General features: G+C 34.8%; 1 protein-coding gene across 7 annotated transcripts in view; it reads left to right on the top strand.

Annotated features, from left to right (window-relative positions):
• RALYL (RALY RNA binding protein like) overlaps positions 1-17,634 on the top strand; it is a 658,122-nt gene that overhangs the window by 295,306 nt on the left and 345,182 nt on the right. For 6 of the 7 annotated variants that reach the window (XM_076005191.1, XM_076005190.1, XM_020288905.2 and 3 more), the window contains one exon: positions 6,212-6,490. In XM_076005191.1, coding sequence (XP_075861306.1) covers positions 6,235-6,490 — 256 coding nt within the window. In that variant the 5' untranslated portion in view covers positions 6,212-6,234. Of the gene's footprint in view, positions 1-85; positions 4,359-6,211; positions 6,491-17,634 lie in introns of those variants that run through there. The other variant, XM_012774230.3, reaches the window with a different exon arrangement.

Below are 17,634 nucleotides of genomic sequence, written 5' to 3'. Positions count from 1 at the left end.
ATTGCTGGATCAAATGGTAGATTCACTTGTATCGCTTTAAGGTATCTCCAAATTGCTTTCCACAGAGGTTGAACTAGTTTGCAGTCCCACCAGCAGTGTAGGAGTCTTCCTCTCTCTCCTCATCCACGCCAGCATTTGTTGTTCGGGGTCTTTTTGATAAAGGCCATTCTCACTGGAGTTAAGTGATATCCCAATGTGGTTTTGATTTGCATTTCTCTGATGATTAGAGATGTTGAGCATTTTTTCATATGTTTGTTGGCCATTCTTCTGTCTTCTTTAGAAAAGTTTCTGCTCAAGTCCTTTGCCCATTTATATTTTGAAGCCCTAACCCTCAATGTGATGGTATTTGGGGCCTTTGGGAGTTAATTTGGTTTCCATAAGGTCATGCGTGTGAGGGCCTCATAATGAGATTTGTGCCTTTATAAGATGAGGAAGCGAGACCAGAGCTGGCTGTCTCTCTTTCTGGTAAGAACACAGTGATAACACGGCTATCTGCAAGCTAGAAAAAGAGCTTTTCCCAGGAGCCCATCCTGTTTCACTAGGAATTTCAGTCCTGTACTGGGAATTTATGCTTACTAAATGTGTCAGTGTCTGTCTCAGATATTTTTGTGACTTGGGAAAATTGGAAACAAGCTAAAATGTCCATCAAAACAACAAAGAAAATGATAGTTTTAACATTATTAGTGTGCACTTAATTAAGTTATAGCCATTATAACTATTTAACTGCATAATTAAATGGGTATTCAAATAATATATAATGATACTTGATATATAGATTATGATATTATAACTTGTTTCTATTATAATGTATACCTCTTTTTAGGTACTAGAAAAAATGATAAAGAAAAATACAACGAAAATTTAACTGTAAATGTCTTCAGGTCGGGATTGTATTTTTTTCCTTTATATGAATGTGTTACTCTTCATATTTATATATTCCATCAGATCTTTACTTTTAAAAAGCTACATGTTAGTTTATTTCAGAAAGTAGTTTAAGGCTTAAGAATTGAATCTTCAAGATAATGAGGATATTTATCTTTACGAATAGCAGAGAGATCACCAAATATACGATGGTGATTTCTCCATGGCAAAATGGACTTCAGAAGATGCTTTAGAGAATAGTTTTAGAAATAGTATTTTAGTTTTTAAGAAATAGTTTTTCTTAAATCTGTTGAAGGATTGTAACTGCTATGGTGGATATAATTTATATCTTTCTAAATTGTGGGTGGTTTTCTGATAAATAAATTCATAATTTTCTTGGCATTCTTTTGGTTTATTTTGTCCAAGAAGAGATGCTTATATATGTTTGTTCCAGCTCAGTTTTTCCCTTTTTCTACTTATGAACATATGTAATTTTATACTAAACTGTTTAATTTAAAAGTACATGTAGATAAAGTTTAAAAAGTTATAAAACAACTGTCCTTTTGACCATGCTGAGAAATTAACTGTATTCCCAACTCAATCCCTTTAATGATTATTTCAAATATCATCTACTCAAGATGTTTTCTCTGATCTTCTCAACTGGATATAGTCTCTCTATCTTTTCCAGAAATGACTTTACTTCATCTATCTTGCACCGTTTGTCATGTTGTATTTTATATGATAGTACTTATTTGAGTAATAGCTCTAGATTTTAGAAGATGAAAACTTTTAAGGTAAAATATATTCTTTATTCATTTTGCAACTCTTTCATCTTTTTGAAAATAATATGCATTAATATTGTTGGTGGACTCCTAAATGCCTGGGTATTTGTTGTTTTTTTGTTCATTCTTTATTAAGTATGAGTGTCTGAGTGACTACAACTTTTAGATTGAAAACTCAAGACCACTAGGTCAGAAGACAGTTAGAATTAACTGTATGTTAAATTTGTCTGCTCCAAAAATATTTTCTCAAAGTATATTTTAGAGCTGCCTTTAATTCAAAATCAATGCATCTTATTTGGATTCAAAGGTTGAAATCTTCCTCAAATACAAATTAAGAGACTTTACGTATTCCAATCACATTCTTTATGATTTTAAATAACATTCATCATCTCAGTCTGATATTTTTAGAATGAAAAACTATGTTTTTTTACTTTAGTTCTCATACGGCAGCTACTTGAACTTTTTATTTATTATTCTTCTGAAATATAGTTAACACTATCATATTTTTCTTAAGTTTTCAGAACCAAAAGCATACCCATTCTCTAGGTAGGAATGAAACACAAATAGCTAAATTATTTCTGATTTACTTTTACCTTCTATACTTAGAAGGCCAGAGCCCTGTAGCTTTTTTGGCCTAATTTTAATTAAGTATATTAAAAATTCAGGTTCTCACTCACACTAGCCACATTTCAAGTGCTCAGAAATCACATGTGCCTGTTGATCGCCTCTTCGGTTAATGCAAATATAGAATATTTTCATCACAGGAAATTCTATGGGGCAACAGTAGTTTACAGTTTATCTTTTATTTTGCAGCAGCTTTCATAGATAGACACTTTATACTAACTCCATCCAAACTTCTAAATTAAAAACAAAGAAACAGTTTGCACTGAAAAATTCATTTTTCCCTTGTCATTTTTTTTATTTGTAGTATTTCTTTGACTGTTCTAACCCTTTTTTTTGTCAAAATGGTAGCATTTTTTCCAATGCTTGCTAGCTCTCTGCTTTTTCTCTTTATCGCTGGTTTTTAGTAATTTGAATATGATTTGTCCTGTGTGATTTTCTATGTGTTTAATCTAATGGGGTTCATTGAGATTCTTGGATCCATAGGATTATCATTTTTACCAAATTCGGAAGATTTTAACCATTTTTTGGATATTTTTTCTGTTAGCTTCTTTGTGATACACACACACTCTCTCTGTACATATATACGCACACACATATATTTTATATATGTTAAATATCTTGATACTGTCAAATTGTTCACTGAGGCTCTGTATATTTTTTCAGTATTGTATCTCTATACATTTCAGATATTCTCTATTTCTGCAACTTCAAATTCACAAATCTATTCTTCTGTAGTCTTAATCACCTGTAGCATCCATCCAGTCTATAGTTTTCATCTTTAAAAGTTCCATCGGATTCATTTTTATATCTTTATTTCTCTCCTAGTCATGGATCATATTTTTCTAATTCCTAAGATCTCTAAGAGTTTTTGATTGGATGGTGAAGATAGTGTATTATATGTTGTTCCACGTCTGAGTTCTATTGCTTTTTTTTTTAAGTGTTATGCTTTTCTCTGATAGGCATTTGAGTCAATTTTGGTTTAGTTTGATCATCTTAAGACTTGTTTTCAGGTTTTGATAGGGTGGTCCCAGAATACCTTTAACTCAAGGGTTCATTAATCCCCATTACTAAGACTTGGCCCTTCTGATGTCTAAATTCAATTCTCCAGGGAATCAATTTGGATTCTCTAGTCTTGCTGGTAGGAACTTCAATAATCCTCAGTCCTTTGTAGGTCTTGGAACCATTCGGTCCACAGCTTTCCAATAACTTTTTACCCAACCTCATGAAATTTTACCCTTTGCGCCCATGTATTAAAAATCAGCATAGGTTCAAAAGACCCCTAAGCAGATTTCTAAGTTCTTTTTCTTCACAACTCTTGTCCCAAGAAATCTGTGTCTCAAATTCCAGCCTCCTCAGGTGCTCTGATCTCTGTCACTCTCTCCTCCACTCATTAAGGTCACTGTCTCTGCTCATAATACCTCCTTCCCACCCTCTCTCTACAGTTCTATGACCTGAAATATTTTTTTCAATCAGAAAGCTGAAGCTGTCCTAGGTTTTACTTCCTTTTTCTCTTAACTCTCAGATATAATGGCTGTCCACTGCCTGTGGTTGAATGTCAAAAAAACAGTTGCTTCATCTATATTTGCTTGGTTTCCTAGTTATTTGAATCAGGAGGGTTAAATTTAGACACAGTTATTTCATCATGGCTGAAAGTGGAAATCCTTCTTCAATTGATTGAAACTAAATATCACACCATGAGTTGAGGCTTGATTTTTACAGAATGTCGAAACGATAATGTACATTACAACAAATTATTATAAACACTGAATTTCTATGGAAATTGGAAAGTCAGTCTCTGTGAAAAAAATTAGATAGATTTAAGGTAACTAAGAGTCATTAATTAGAATTCCACAACTGGCAGTTTGGAGTTACAGTTATGAGAGTCATCCACATGGATTCAAAGATAGCATATTGACATTCACAGTGAGGATTCAGAGGACAGCTGTACCCTCATATTAAGTTTGATGGAGGGAGGGCCACTGTCAAAGGAAGACCACCAGGCTCTGTAAACCATGAGTCTGACCTAATCTAACAATTCTTATGTTTGCATTTTAACCAACATATCCCTGTCCAGGAAATAAAATGTCAACTGTAAGAATCATTCACCCTTGAAAATAACTCTATGATATTTCTAAAAATATGTATCACATGACAGTGAAAAGAAAATAATATGTTTTCTATGAATTGTATTACTTATGTTGGCCAGAACTGGTAAGAAAGGAAACTGACTCTAGATTATCTACCTTGATTTTTTTGTTGTTGTTTCAGTTAATTCTCAGAGCATGTGCCTTTAGATATGCAACAGCTCAAATTGCAAGATTTAAAAAAAATATTAGCTTTCTTTCCTTCAACCTTAGCCTATATAATTCATAAAGGAATCAATTAAATGTAGCTAATCTGAAACAATACAAGGCAGCATTATAATCCTTGTTTCTAATGATGTCTTACTCCTAATTTTCATGTAAATAACTGAATGTTTTGTTTATGAAATGGACCTTGATCATAAGGAGATATTTAAAATGTTGAGTGTCCAATATGAAGTAAAGCTTTCATAATCCCAGATGTAATAATGATCTGTTTAATTTGAAACATTTTTTATGTTACTTGGTTGCTCTTGATTTCAGGAGTACTTGGTTTAAATGCATAGTAAGTACATTTTCAAGCATATCCAATTTACATGCCTTAAAGACTTCTACCACCTTAATGCTTAATTTAGAAATGCCATTTAAAATGATTCTTAAAAATCAGATGCACTTATTATTTTTATAGCTGTAATATTTTAAAAGAGAGTCTTCATATAAAAATGTAGTTGTCACTGGCAAAGTGTATCAATTAGCTAATGTTCAACAATGATCATCAATGTCAGAGAGTGTAGCCTTGTTGAAATTTTAGTTTTGCTATAATGGTTTCCATAAATTAATAGTAATATAAAAGATGATGCCTGGCAAAAGGTAGGTGCTTAATAAATATTGTCGAATAAATTAATGAATGCATTTTTAAGGTCTTAAAAATAAATCTGTAAGTGCTGGAATACTTAGAAATAAAAGCTTCATTGAGGTTAATTAAGCAAAATTAAACATTCTTCCAAGCTCAGAAAATGGTTTTTAAAAATACTAGCAGTCCTTAGGCAACATAGGAGCCGTTAGTTAAATGGATTAAAAAAAGAGGTTGAGAATAAACTTTCAACACTTACCCAGTCTACTAATTTGCTGATCATTGATGAACACTGGTTACACATGCTTTTCTTGAAAGGGATATATGCTGTTGGTTCACATAAATAGCATGCACAGTACTAATTTTTGTTAAATCTCTTATTTTCAAAATTATGTTTTTCTTATGTTAAATTTTCTAATTGAATGTCTTATTTTAATACAGTTTTTCTCTTTCACAGGCTTTAATGGAATGAATTGTTAATTTCTGATATAAAAGGTCCTGATACTGAAATAGGCAATGTATCTATCTATTATAGAACATGTAGAAATGAACATGCATGCACTCAAACAGTAAACGGAGATTGCATTGCTGTCTCTATCTCTATTGCATTGCTATCTATCATCAGACCGTTGCCACATTGGATTTTCTTTCTTGTTGATAGAATAAAGTGAATTATTCCTCAAACTTTCTTCTGCAAAATAGACTTATAAATAAAAACAATTAGAAAATATTCAGTCATTATTCAGGGTTGAATTTTGAATAAACAAACCAAGAATTTATTTATAACTGTATATTACGTGATGATGAGCATTTTTATACTGTATTTAGCAATGCAATGTTTGCCTTTTATGTCACTAAATTTTCTTCCCAAGAAAGTCAGTAATACTTAGGGATTCGAGGTTTCCTGAGTATAATATTGAAAAACTGTTAAAAAAAAACCACTGATGTTCATTCAACCTATTTATTTACCTTTTGATTATTTGTTTTTTTTGTTTGTTTGTCTGTTTAAGGATTAAAACACAGTGAGCCAACCATGACTGGCAAAACGCAGACCAGCAATGTCACCAATAAGAATGACCCCAAGTCCATCAACTCTCGTGTCTTCATTGGCAATCTAAATACAGCCATTGTCAAGAAAGTCGACATTGAAGCCATTTTTTCAAAGTATGGAAAGATAGTTGGATGCTCCGTTCACAAAGGTTATGCGTTTGTACAGTACATGAGTGAGCGGCACGCAAGAGCTGCAGTGGCTGGAGAGAACGCCAGGATCATCGCGGGCCAACCCCTTGGTAAGTCGTGCTCAGATACGGGTTTCACATTATGGTTCTAGTCACCGCACACGTCTGGATATGGTTTTATTGCTTAAAAGCCAGCATCATCATAATTTCTGTCTTTTTAAATCAATTATAGTACTAGTGTATATATATATATATATAATTTATATTGTTTTCTTGTTCTCATATTGCTTTACATGTAGATATCTTATTTTCTCTACAAATTCGTAAATTTGATGTCAAGGCCGATTTGTAATACATATTACCTCAACCAGTCCTAGGAGCCGGGAGAATAATAAATTGCCATCACATGTAACTTTCTTTGACTTGAAATGGTGCCTATCTTCCAAAAAATCACTATACTAAGCAAAAAATAACTCCTGCTTGTTATATTATAGCATTTGATCTGAGGTGCTAATGCATTGTCTTCATTTCCTGTTTTTTGGGGAACAGGTGGTAAAAAATAGCAAAAGGAAGTAAGGGAAGTAAATTCTTTAGAAAGGAATATAACCCACCTTTTAAAAATCTAATTAAGAATCTTATGCATTATGCCTATTCAATCATGTGCAATAATCAGATTTATGTGTAAGGTCCCAGAAATAATGTAGTTTTTTCAAAGAAAGGAAAAGAATGTAATGTAATCTGAAGTAAAATTAAAAGACAGAAGAAAATATTTTTAATTAATGTATAGATAAAAAGTAAAAATTAGATAATTATTTAGATGTTTCTGTATAAGAGGAAAAAATACAATTAATACATCAGTGATGCCCTAATTTATATCTCTTGCCCTGTCCATTCTCATATATCAACATGATTATATAATTTCTTGTCTTGAATATCGAAAAGGCACCTCAGCCTCATTTACCCAGAACAAAACTCTTGATTTTCCACACCTTCAACCTGCTCCACCCTCAAACTTTTCCATCACAACCAATGGATAAATATCCATTTATCCAGTTTGTCAAATAAAAATCTAGGTGTCAACTTTGATTCTTCTCTTCCCCCTACACTCCAAATATAACCCATCCTGAAGTTTGCTTGCCAGTATGTTGCAAGTATATCCCAAACCCAGTTACTTTTCAAATCTGTACTGAAGGCCGTCTCATACAGGCTACCACTGTATGTCAGGTAGACTGGAATATCTCCCTAGCCAGTCTGCTCCTTTCCCTTCTTGCCAGAGTGTCTTTTAAAAACATAGATCAGATTAGGTCACTAACCTGCCTTTAAACCCTGGATGCCTTTCTCGTACAGAATAAGATTGATATTCTGTACCATGCCTGCAAAGCCCTACACCGCCGCATCTTCGGTTCTGTCTCCTTATTCTCTCTGTCTTCTTGTATGACTCTAGCAATGCTGGCTGCTTTGATCTGCCTCAAACATTCCAAGATTGTTCCTCCTCTGGGGGCTTTGGACTTGCTATTCCCTCTACTCAGAAGACAGACCTTTGCTGATTATCTGCCCCCTGCTTTATTGTGCAATGTGCTCCAGATTTACCTCCACAAAGGGGCTACTCCTGACAAGCCTATTTAAATAGAAAAATCTTCTGCCACTTTGCATTTGCCGTTGATTCCATTACTCTGCTTTAATTTTTTTCATAGCCTTTATCAGTATCTGGATTATGTATTTTAATTCATGATGCTATCTCTGTCCTGCCCACAATCCTAAAGCTGAAGAAGCATATAAAAGAAATGAGATAAAAATTCATGCCTGTAATCCTAGCACTCTGGAAAGCTGAGGCAGGAGAATCTCTTAAGGCCAGGAATTCGAGACCAGCCTGATCAAGAAGGAAACCCTGTCTCTACTAAAAATAGAAGAAATTAGCCAAGTGTGGTGGCAGCCTGTAGTACCAGCTGCTTGGGAGGCTGAGGCAGGAGGATCACCTGAGGCCAGGAGTTTGAGGTTGCAGTGAGCTATGATGATATGATGATGCTACTGCACTGTAGCCCGGGGCAACAGAACAAGACTCTGTCGAAAGAAAGAAAGAAAAAGAAAGGAAGGAAGGAAGGGAGGGAGGGAGGGAGGGAGAGAGAGGAAGGAAGGAAGGAAGGAAGGAAGGAAGGAAGGAAGGAAGGAAGGAAGGAAGGAAGGAAGGAAGGAAGGAAGGAAGGAAGGAAGGAAGGAAGGAAGGAAGGAAGGAAGGAAGGAAGGAAGGAAGGAAGGAAGGAAGGGAGAGAAAGAAAGAAATGAGTTAAAAGTATAGAGAAATCAAGCCAGAAGAGGGCTAAAAGTATGGTGAATATATATCAAGTTACATAACATAATTTGGAAAAACGTTTAAGAAGGAAAGGAATTCTTTAAAATTCATTAAAACTGAGGTATTAGACTTGAGTAAAAAACAAGAGAGTTTTTGTGTAAGTTCATGCCATAGAACCACAAATAATCATTATCATATAGGAATATAGTTTTTATTTACATTTCTCCCATCCATTTTTAATATTTTAAAGAAAGATAATGTTTTTCAATAGATATTGGTAAGTTTCCATTTGTCCTTATTTGTTTTGCTTAATGTCTTCATTCTACTTGTTTAAATTGATATAGGAATTTTCTGAATTTTTATTTTCGTTTCTAAGTTAAAGCTCGTATTTCAGGGCCATATCACAGCCAATTTCAGAGAAAATTCCATTTATTTTCTGTATCCTGATTGTTATGAAAGTAGCACATACTTAGAAAAAATGCATTTAATTAATTTTGTTTTTTAAAAATGTTATCAATATAAGGTCAATTAAAAGCTTGGTTCACTTTCTAATGAGCTATAGCTAATTTTCTGGAATCCTGTTTCGTATCACCATTCAGTTGATCTCTATCTTTTTGAAAAGAATACAATGGACAAAGCAATATTCACACTAAAAATTTAGTGTGTTCCTTGCATAAACCTAAGGAAAAAAATGGTGACACCTAATTGCTTTGCTTTGAGAGGCACAGAGTTAAGTCGTGCCTCTAATAAGATGCAATTTGTCATTCTTAGTCATTCTTCTTGGATCCTTTCTTAGATTTGTCCTCAGGTTAATCTCCAGAGCATATATCTTAATCAGCTATCATCACACTTTGTGCCTGAGACCAGCAAAGACTTCATTCCTGTGGTTAAAATCTAGTCTTTTACTACTTCTGTCGAAGCGGAATGGCTTTTCATACAGAAAGTGATTTACACTTTACCTAATAACTGCGCTTTTCAGGTCGAGCATCTAAATATATCTACCATTTTTAAACCACTTAGCTAGAAATTCAGGCAAAGGTGTGTCTTCTAGTTGTTCCATATAGAAAGTTAATTCCTCAATCAAATCCTGAAGAATACCATTAGTTTCCAGGAAGTATAACCACTTCTAACTTTGAGTACTGTATCTTTATTGTTGGTAATTTGGGAAAACTTAGTTTCAAGTAAATTAACCACCTGCATCTTGAGTGTTTCGGTTCCCAAATAAACCCTTTATAATTTGCAGCCTCCATGAAACTCTGAAAGTCTTTAATATGAAGTGAATCGGTTATGGATTAAATAGGCCATCATTATATGAAATTGATATTAGCTTCATTTACCACAACCTATGTAAGAATTCTCCTTTTTCTTTAGAGTGGGGATGAAATTAATATTGATTAAGCCATGCACTAGGTTAGTGCTTTACCTTCATTATCTTATTTGATCTCAAATAATATATATATTTATGTATCATTTTCTGAATGGGACCAACATTTTTATTATTACATGTTTGAAATATTTATACAAGATTTAGAAATTTTTAAAGTACCAGAAAAAATTAAACATCCTAATGTGAATTCTTAAAGTTTTATGAAGATTATAGATATATCCTTAGAATGAGAATAGGCTATGTATGTGATGCAACTTAACGTATATTAAATGGCAAATATTATTCACAGTTATTTTTATTCTGCAAATAAAGGGGTTTTAAGCTGGGAAGTAGTATGTTGAAATTTCTTTTATTGAAAGAATAATCCATTCGCAGTTTGGTGGATGGATTAGTGTGATATACAAGTGAAAACAGTGGCATGTGTTGGGAAGCTACAGAAAGAGTTCAGGTTTCACATTCGGGAAATGAAGAGGGAAAAATGAGGAAAAAGAGGTAGGATTGATAAGCATTAATAACTAGTTGACACAATGAATGAGACAGAGAGAGAGAGAGAAAGAAGACTCAAGAATGAGTCTCATATGTCTGGTTGGGGTCTCTGTTGAATAGTCTTGCAAGTCACTTGTATGATGGAGAACCATTTTTCTAGGGCAAAAAAGTATTGGTGTAAGTCAATGCTTTCAGGGTTGAATATATACAATTAATATTAATACCATTGCTTGAGGACATCCAGGTACATGTGTTAGTGAAATTTTGGGTACATAGGTCAAAAGTGGAGAGGTTTGGACTAATGGTAGAAATGTTTGAGACATCAGCACTGTTAGTGTTAAAGTTATAGAGATGGATAAGCTCACCCAGGTACAGTATACACAGTGAGAGGAGAATATTGTCTGGAGGTGGAGCTGTGGAAAAATCTTTGGGTCCCTAAAAAGAAGAACACTTCTGATAAGCTCTCTGTAAAGATCTCAATCAAAACTATTTTCTTCACAGCTATCTAATCCCCCAACTCTAAGGTGTAGTTACTATTGCCTTTCCAAACTTCCTTCTTTGGATGACTGCTTTCTTAACTGTAGAGTACTTAAGTTATTTCTTCTAAACCTGCTGTCCCCAACCTCCCCCCTTTCCCTGGTACTGGTCCATCGTCTGTTAGGGGCCAGGTGCAGAGCTCCACTCCATCCCCCACCTGGTCCTTGGAAAAATTGTATTCCATGAAACTTAGAAACCAGGGGCCTACCAGCAAGAGGTGAGCAGCAGACCAGCAAGCGAAGCTTCGTCTGTGTTTACAGCCACTCACCATCACTCACATCACCACCTGAGCACCTGAGTTTTGTTGGGAAAATATAATTGAGGAATTAATGAAACATGGCTCATAAGATCATTATTCTATTGTATAACCCAATACTACTATATTAAAGACAGAAACAGGAGTTTGCAGGGTTTTTCCCAGAAGGAATGTGTAGACTCAATGGTTCACTTATTAGAGACTGCTATCATGGGAGAGCTCTCAAATCTCCGGGGGAGATGTTTTCCAGAAGGCTTCCTGGTATCTCAAAATCTGTAGCTTCCCTATGTCTTGAAAGACAAGACAAGACAAGGGAAATATGGCCACAGGATGGGAGCTGGAGACAATGAATGCACTTTGCCCAGAGATGTGCCCCGGTCGTTATCAACAACCTGTTTATTAGAGATGAGTTTCCTGCTCTCTCCTGTCTGTCTACCTTTAAGTCCACAATAACTAATCAAAGAAATATAGAGTCACTATATCTCTTTTGTTATACCTTTATTAATTGACAACTACCTCTCATAACATAGAAGTTAGCCCCTGAAAGACTTTGCACCTGTTTGTTAACCTAGGTAGATTAGAAGCCCCTTGAGAGGACTTTTGACCCTAACCCACTACCTGTATCTCCTAGCAACTGTATTCCCCGATATGCAAATCTGTTACCCTGACAACTGGTAATTGATATCTGTGGTTATAAAAACCTGTATGAATCTAACCATATAGCTGGCGTTCATGGAGACACGCCAGTCTCCTAAGTACCCCGCTGTGCTATGTCTGATCTTTTTATATACATAAAACTATAAACTATACCTTAGTCTCTATGTATTCTTTTATTTCTATCTCCTATCAATTTTCTTATCCTCTGTGGCGACCCCTATATTGGGGACTTGGCTCCGTGGGGAGAAGCAGCTGGTCTCCTCACAGGCCTGCCTCAACTACTCACCCGCAGAGTGCTGCCCCTCTCCACTCACCCCGTGTCCTTATAAAAATTGTCTTCCATGAAACCAGTCCCTGGTGCCTGCTGCCTAAACAATTAATGACTTCCAAACTTCCAAGGCCATATACTCAATTTTTAAATTATAATACATAAAACATAATTTAAGAGATCTTAAACACTCATAAATTACTAAAATTTAGGCTTAAGTTTCTTTAGATCAATTTCTTCTTTAAGGCCGGGCGCGGTGGCTCACACCTGTCATCCTAGCACTCTGGGAGGCCGAGGCGGGCGGATTGCTCAAGGTCAGGAGTTCGAAACCACCCTGAGCAAGAGCGAGACCCCGTCTCTACTATAAATAGAAACAAATTAATTGGCCAACTAATATATATATAGAAAAGATTATCCGGGCATGGTGGCGCATGCCTGTAGTCCCAGCTACTCGGGAGGCTGAGGCAGGAGGATTGCTTGAGCCCAGGAGTTTGAGGTTGCTGTGAGCTAGGCTGACGCCATGGCACTCACTCTAGCCTGGGCAACAAAGTGAGACTCTGTCAAAAAAAAAAAAAAAAAAAAAAAAAATTCTTCTTTACCTAGTCATCTGTCTACTGACTAGCAGAGAAATTCTGTTTTTTCAGGTTTTATTCTCTACCTTTAATGAAACCATTGGCATAAATGGAAATGTTCTGCAGACCAACTACAAGTCAATTTTTGCACACCCCGCCAGGATGATTTTATTCACTTGACTGTAGTACACTAGAAAATTTAAGATCAAGATTTCCATATGTCTGTTTGTATTATAAAACATTCTATAAAGTTCAGGAGTATTTTATCATAAATTTAAATTTTACCATAAAACTGTTATCAAAGTCTACATTTGAGATTGTACAGAGAGTACCTTTTGCATTTTTTTCAAATTTACATATTAATAAAATGAGAAATTATTTAAGAAATTGCTAAATCCTACCTAAAAACTACAGTGCTCAGAGTAACCATGGGAGCTCTGAAATTGGAGCTCAACGTGCTGGAACTTTAATCTGGATTTTGAAAGTAGGTTACATTCTAAGGTCTTGATTAATTTCTCTCTCTTGGATTCTTTATTCTTACCATGTTGACATTTATTCCTTAAGTATAGGCCAGAATACTTAAAAAGACAGTCTGAATTAGTTCAATGGTCCATCCATTTTATTAATATGAGGAATGTCTTATTGAAAACAATGCTTTATTTTTTAGAAGGTTCTTTCTTTTAAAGGCAAAAACACATAAACTAATAATATAATTAAAGTAGTTTATTTTCCTTGATATTAGTAAACAAAAACAAACACAAATACAGAAAAATAGCAAAGAATATCTTCAATTCTATTTTCTTTTCCTTTTTTCCCCTTTTTAAAAATTTGCTCATAATCAAGGCATGTCCTAGGGTTGATTGAGAGGTAGACATATTTATTTTGGATGACTTTCTGCCCTCATTTATATGCTATTTTCTTTATAGTTTCTACCTTTATTTTTTAGTGCTCATTCCACTCAAGCAAGCTTTGGGTGGCATGTCACTCCAGGCCTGGGTGTGTTCCAAGGTGTGACACATGCTGCAAAATCGTCCTCTCTTCTTTTCCCCGTTGATGGCTTCTACTCAGTCCCACATTACAGTTGGCTGTCTGAGGAAATTTCCTTGATTAATACCCTTTATCATATATTTGGAGATATAATCATTTAACACATAAAATGATTTCAAATAAATAAACTGGTGGATGGGGTGGATTTTTGGTATTGCTGTGTTCCATGTACCCATCACAGCAGATGCGGTGGTTATCATACAGAAAAGGAAACTTGGCCATAATTTAATTCAGTTGCTTATACATTTCCAGTTCTTTAGTAAATCTTTTGCACCACAGTGGGAAAAGAATATTCATTTTTATCCCTGGCTTCCTGCCTTTGATCTGTAACGGAGGCTTGCTAAGCCTTCTATGGAAAAGACTAATCAATTGTATTTTGACTCATATTACTTAGGGATTCCTAAAAAAATCAAAATCCAGCTATGAAATTCCTAATTTTGAAATTTTCATAAGAAACACAAAATCTATAATGTAAAAATTCATACAAAAATGTATCTCTACATTTTGGTTATTTAATTGATTTTAATAAAATTTAAATTTAAGAAGGTGAAATCTAACATATCCTCTTCTCAGTATTTCATTGAATTTGGATTTTAACTTTTGTTAATATTGGAAATATTTATTACATTTTTAATCTAACTGTAGTCATTAGAATTTTTCTCAAACACATTATGTGAAAGGTGAAACAGACTTTTTAAATGTTTAATACCAACAATTTTTATATAAGAGATCACATACAAAGAAAGTGTCCTTTTGTACCAGAATATCATGCAGAGATTAGAGACTAAGACCAGGTCAGTGCCAACTTTATGTATCTACTGATTATATTGGCTTGATTATGCACATGCTATAAATAAACATTTGCAATGTCTTTACTTTCAGATTATTTTTTTGTTACAGTGCTTGTAAAAGATACGACTTATGACCTTGAGAAGTCAGCTAGCTTGTAAAAGATACAATTTATGGACTTGAGAAATCAGCTATTAATAGTATGAGGAAACAAATATTAGAAAAAATTTATCTATAGAAATTATTTTTGTTCTAAAATCTGTATTTTAGTTGCCCCTGTCTTTAAAAAGCAAAGTTTACTCTGGATTTGTCCAAATCCAAAGTATATGTAAAATAGAGAATTAAATAAATTTCATCACATTATAAATGTCTTGCTAATGTGGAAGGAATTCAAAGTAGGAGCATGATGAATAGGGATTGTTAATTTTAAAGCAAATGTGGTGAATATCCTTAATCCTGATCTTCAAGGAAGTGATAGAAATGCATTGATAGGGAGGAAGATGTTGGAGAAAGATACTGAGTCAAAGCAAAGAAAAGGAGATCCAATGCTTGTAACAATCTCTGTCAAGCATATCCTAAGACTAATGGATTTCATATGTGTTTTTACTTCCAATTATGTTTTGCTTCCAGTGTGATTTCTTCAAAAGACAAATCCAACGATGTCATTCTCTGATGGGAACTTTCAGGGATTTCTCATTGTTCTCACAAAAAAGACTGAGGCTTTTGCTGTGACCTACAGTTTCTACGTCATTTGTTTCTTTGTCATCTGCAGACTCACATCATAGTCCTCTCAGGCTTGCTCAGGGCTCCATCTAAATTGACTTCTTTCAGTTCTTTGAACAAGTCATGCTCCCTCATTCAACAGGGCCTTTGCACATACTGTTTTGGCTGCCTGGAATGTTTTTCCCTACCAAGCTCTGTACCACCTCACCCCACTTCCCCATAGCTTCATTCCCTTTACCTGGATATTTGTTCTTCAGATCTCCAATCAAATTTCGTTACTTTAGGGATACCTCCTTTGGTCCCTCAAACCTAGTTAGAGTGTGAATGTTTTACTTCACTTTCTAGCAGGTATTTTCCTTTCAATTGTATTTTTATATTTACCATTTTGTAATTGATATCTGTCCCTTCTCCTTCTTAGCTATAAGTTCCATGAGGGCATTGACTGTATATGTTTTTATGCATCTACTTAGCACCTAGCAAAATGCTAATACTTCCAGGACAAATGCTCAGTAAGTGAGCACTGGATGAATGGTTGGATAGATGATTAATTGGAAGAATGGATGGACATGGCTAAAGGGCTTTTCCCTACTTTTGAAAAGAGCACTGCAAGAAGAAGAAAAAGACAAAGAAGAAAGAGGAGGAAGAAGAAGAGGAGAAGGAGGAGAAGCAGGAAGGGGAAGGAGCAGTTGCAAGTTACCTGGGAAGTAAAGAGCTATAGATTAGGGTTGCTGTTAAGAGAAGGCACGATGGTTGATGTCTTATTGTTAGTGTGACAGGTATTTAGTTTCTTGAAAGTCAGACACCCTAGGGGGACCTATTCCATTGGCCTAATTTCATTTTTCTAAATATAATCCAGTCTTTAATGAGCATCAAATATTAACACATATATAATTTATTCAAAGGTTAGAGAGAATGATATATTGGTTTAAAGAAATATTTTTATTCATGAAAAACTTCCTACACAGTCCTTAAAATGTCATCCTTTCACAGTTTTCTCTAATTAATAGCTAGACATTTGCACAGTACTTCATCATTGTCAAAGCTCTATCATGCACATATTGTCTTCTTTGATTTTCACAACAATGCTGAGAGTTAAGTAATAATAGTATATATGCCCATCTGCTGACTAGGAGCTGAAGCACAGATAAATGAATTTTCTCTATATCACATAAATGGTGGTGTAAGATTTCAAGCTCACATTTTCTGATCCTAATTATTTTTACCATTTCTTCTTGCTAGTAATTCATTCCGCATCAATAGGGTGACCATACGCTTTATCATGCAAACAAGGATACTTTAGTGTGAAAAGGTTACTCTCACTGATTATGCTAGGACATCAGGTTCACACCAGGATTATCTTGGACAAACTGGAATGTATGATCACCCTTATTATCTATTAATTATACTTATAAGAGACTTATTAATTTATTTCATCTTTCTCATAGGAAAATATTATACAATATATTGGTTAGAGTATAGTGGCCTCAGCACCAGCTAACCCCTGACATTTTAATAGTTAACACATAGAAATGCATTTCTTCCTCACAGAAAATGCAGTAAGTACCCAGAGGAGGAGATAGAGTAGAGGAGGTCCAGGCCCTGTTCTCCTTAGTCTTTCAGAAACCAGGCCATAGAAATCTCTGACATCTTTTAGTAGGTGGCTCCCATAATCTCCCTGGGCAAGACATCAAGCTAGCAGATGGATGAAGAGAAAGGGAGGATGATGCTCTCGCGGTTTTGCAGTTCGAGCCAAGAAGTGGTGCCCATGCCATCTGCTCACATCCCATTGACCACACCTAGGTACAGGTGGGGCTGGACAGCTACTCCTTGTTAGTAACCAAATAAGCAAAACGAGTATAATCTTTGGTAAACAGATTAGCTTCTCTGCCACATGCAGTTGAATAAATTGAAGATAGTTTCACTAAGAATCTGTTACCTTACCTATAACGCAGAAATAATACTGTTTACTTCGTAGAGTACAATACTCTACGAAGTAGAGTTGTTACATTTGTAAAGTACTAGAAAAGTGACTGCATATGGTATATACCATGTGATAAAAATTTGCACATCAATATTGTAGCCACTGAAATCATTCTAGTGGTATGAGGAATTTTCTATATATTTTTGCCTGCACCATTGTATACAGACTTTGAACACACGCCACAGGCAGGCTATAATGGTACTGTTAGTAATTGCTGAAAATAAGAGATTATATATAATAATAGGTGATTATAGATATGATA

Source organism: Microcebus murinus, chromosome 7 (genome assembly GCF_040939455.1).
Source record: "Microcebus murinus isolate Inina chromosome 7, M.murinus_Inina_mat1.0, whole genome shotgun sequence".
NCBI lineage: Eukaryota > Metazoa > Chordata > Mammalia > Primates > Cheirogaleidae > Microcebus > Microcebus murinus.
This window is presented reverse-complemented; position numbering and strand designations above follow the sequence as displayed.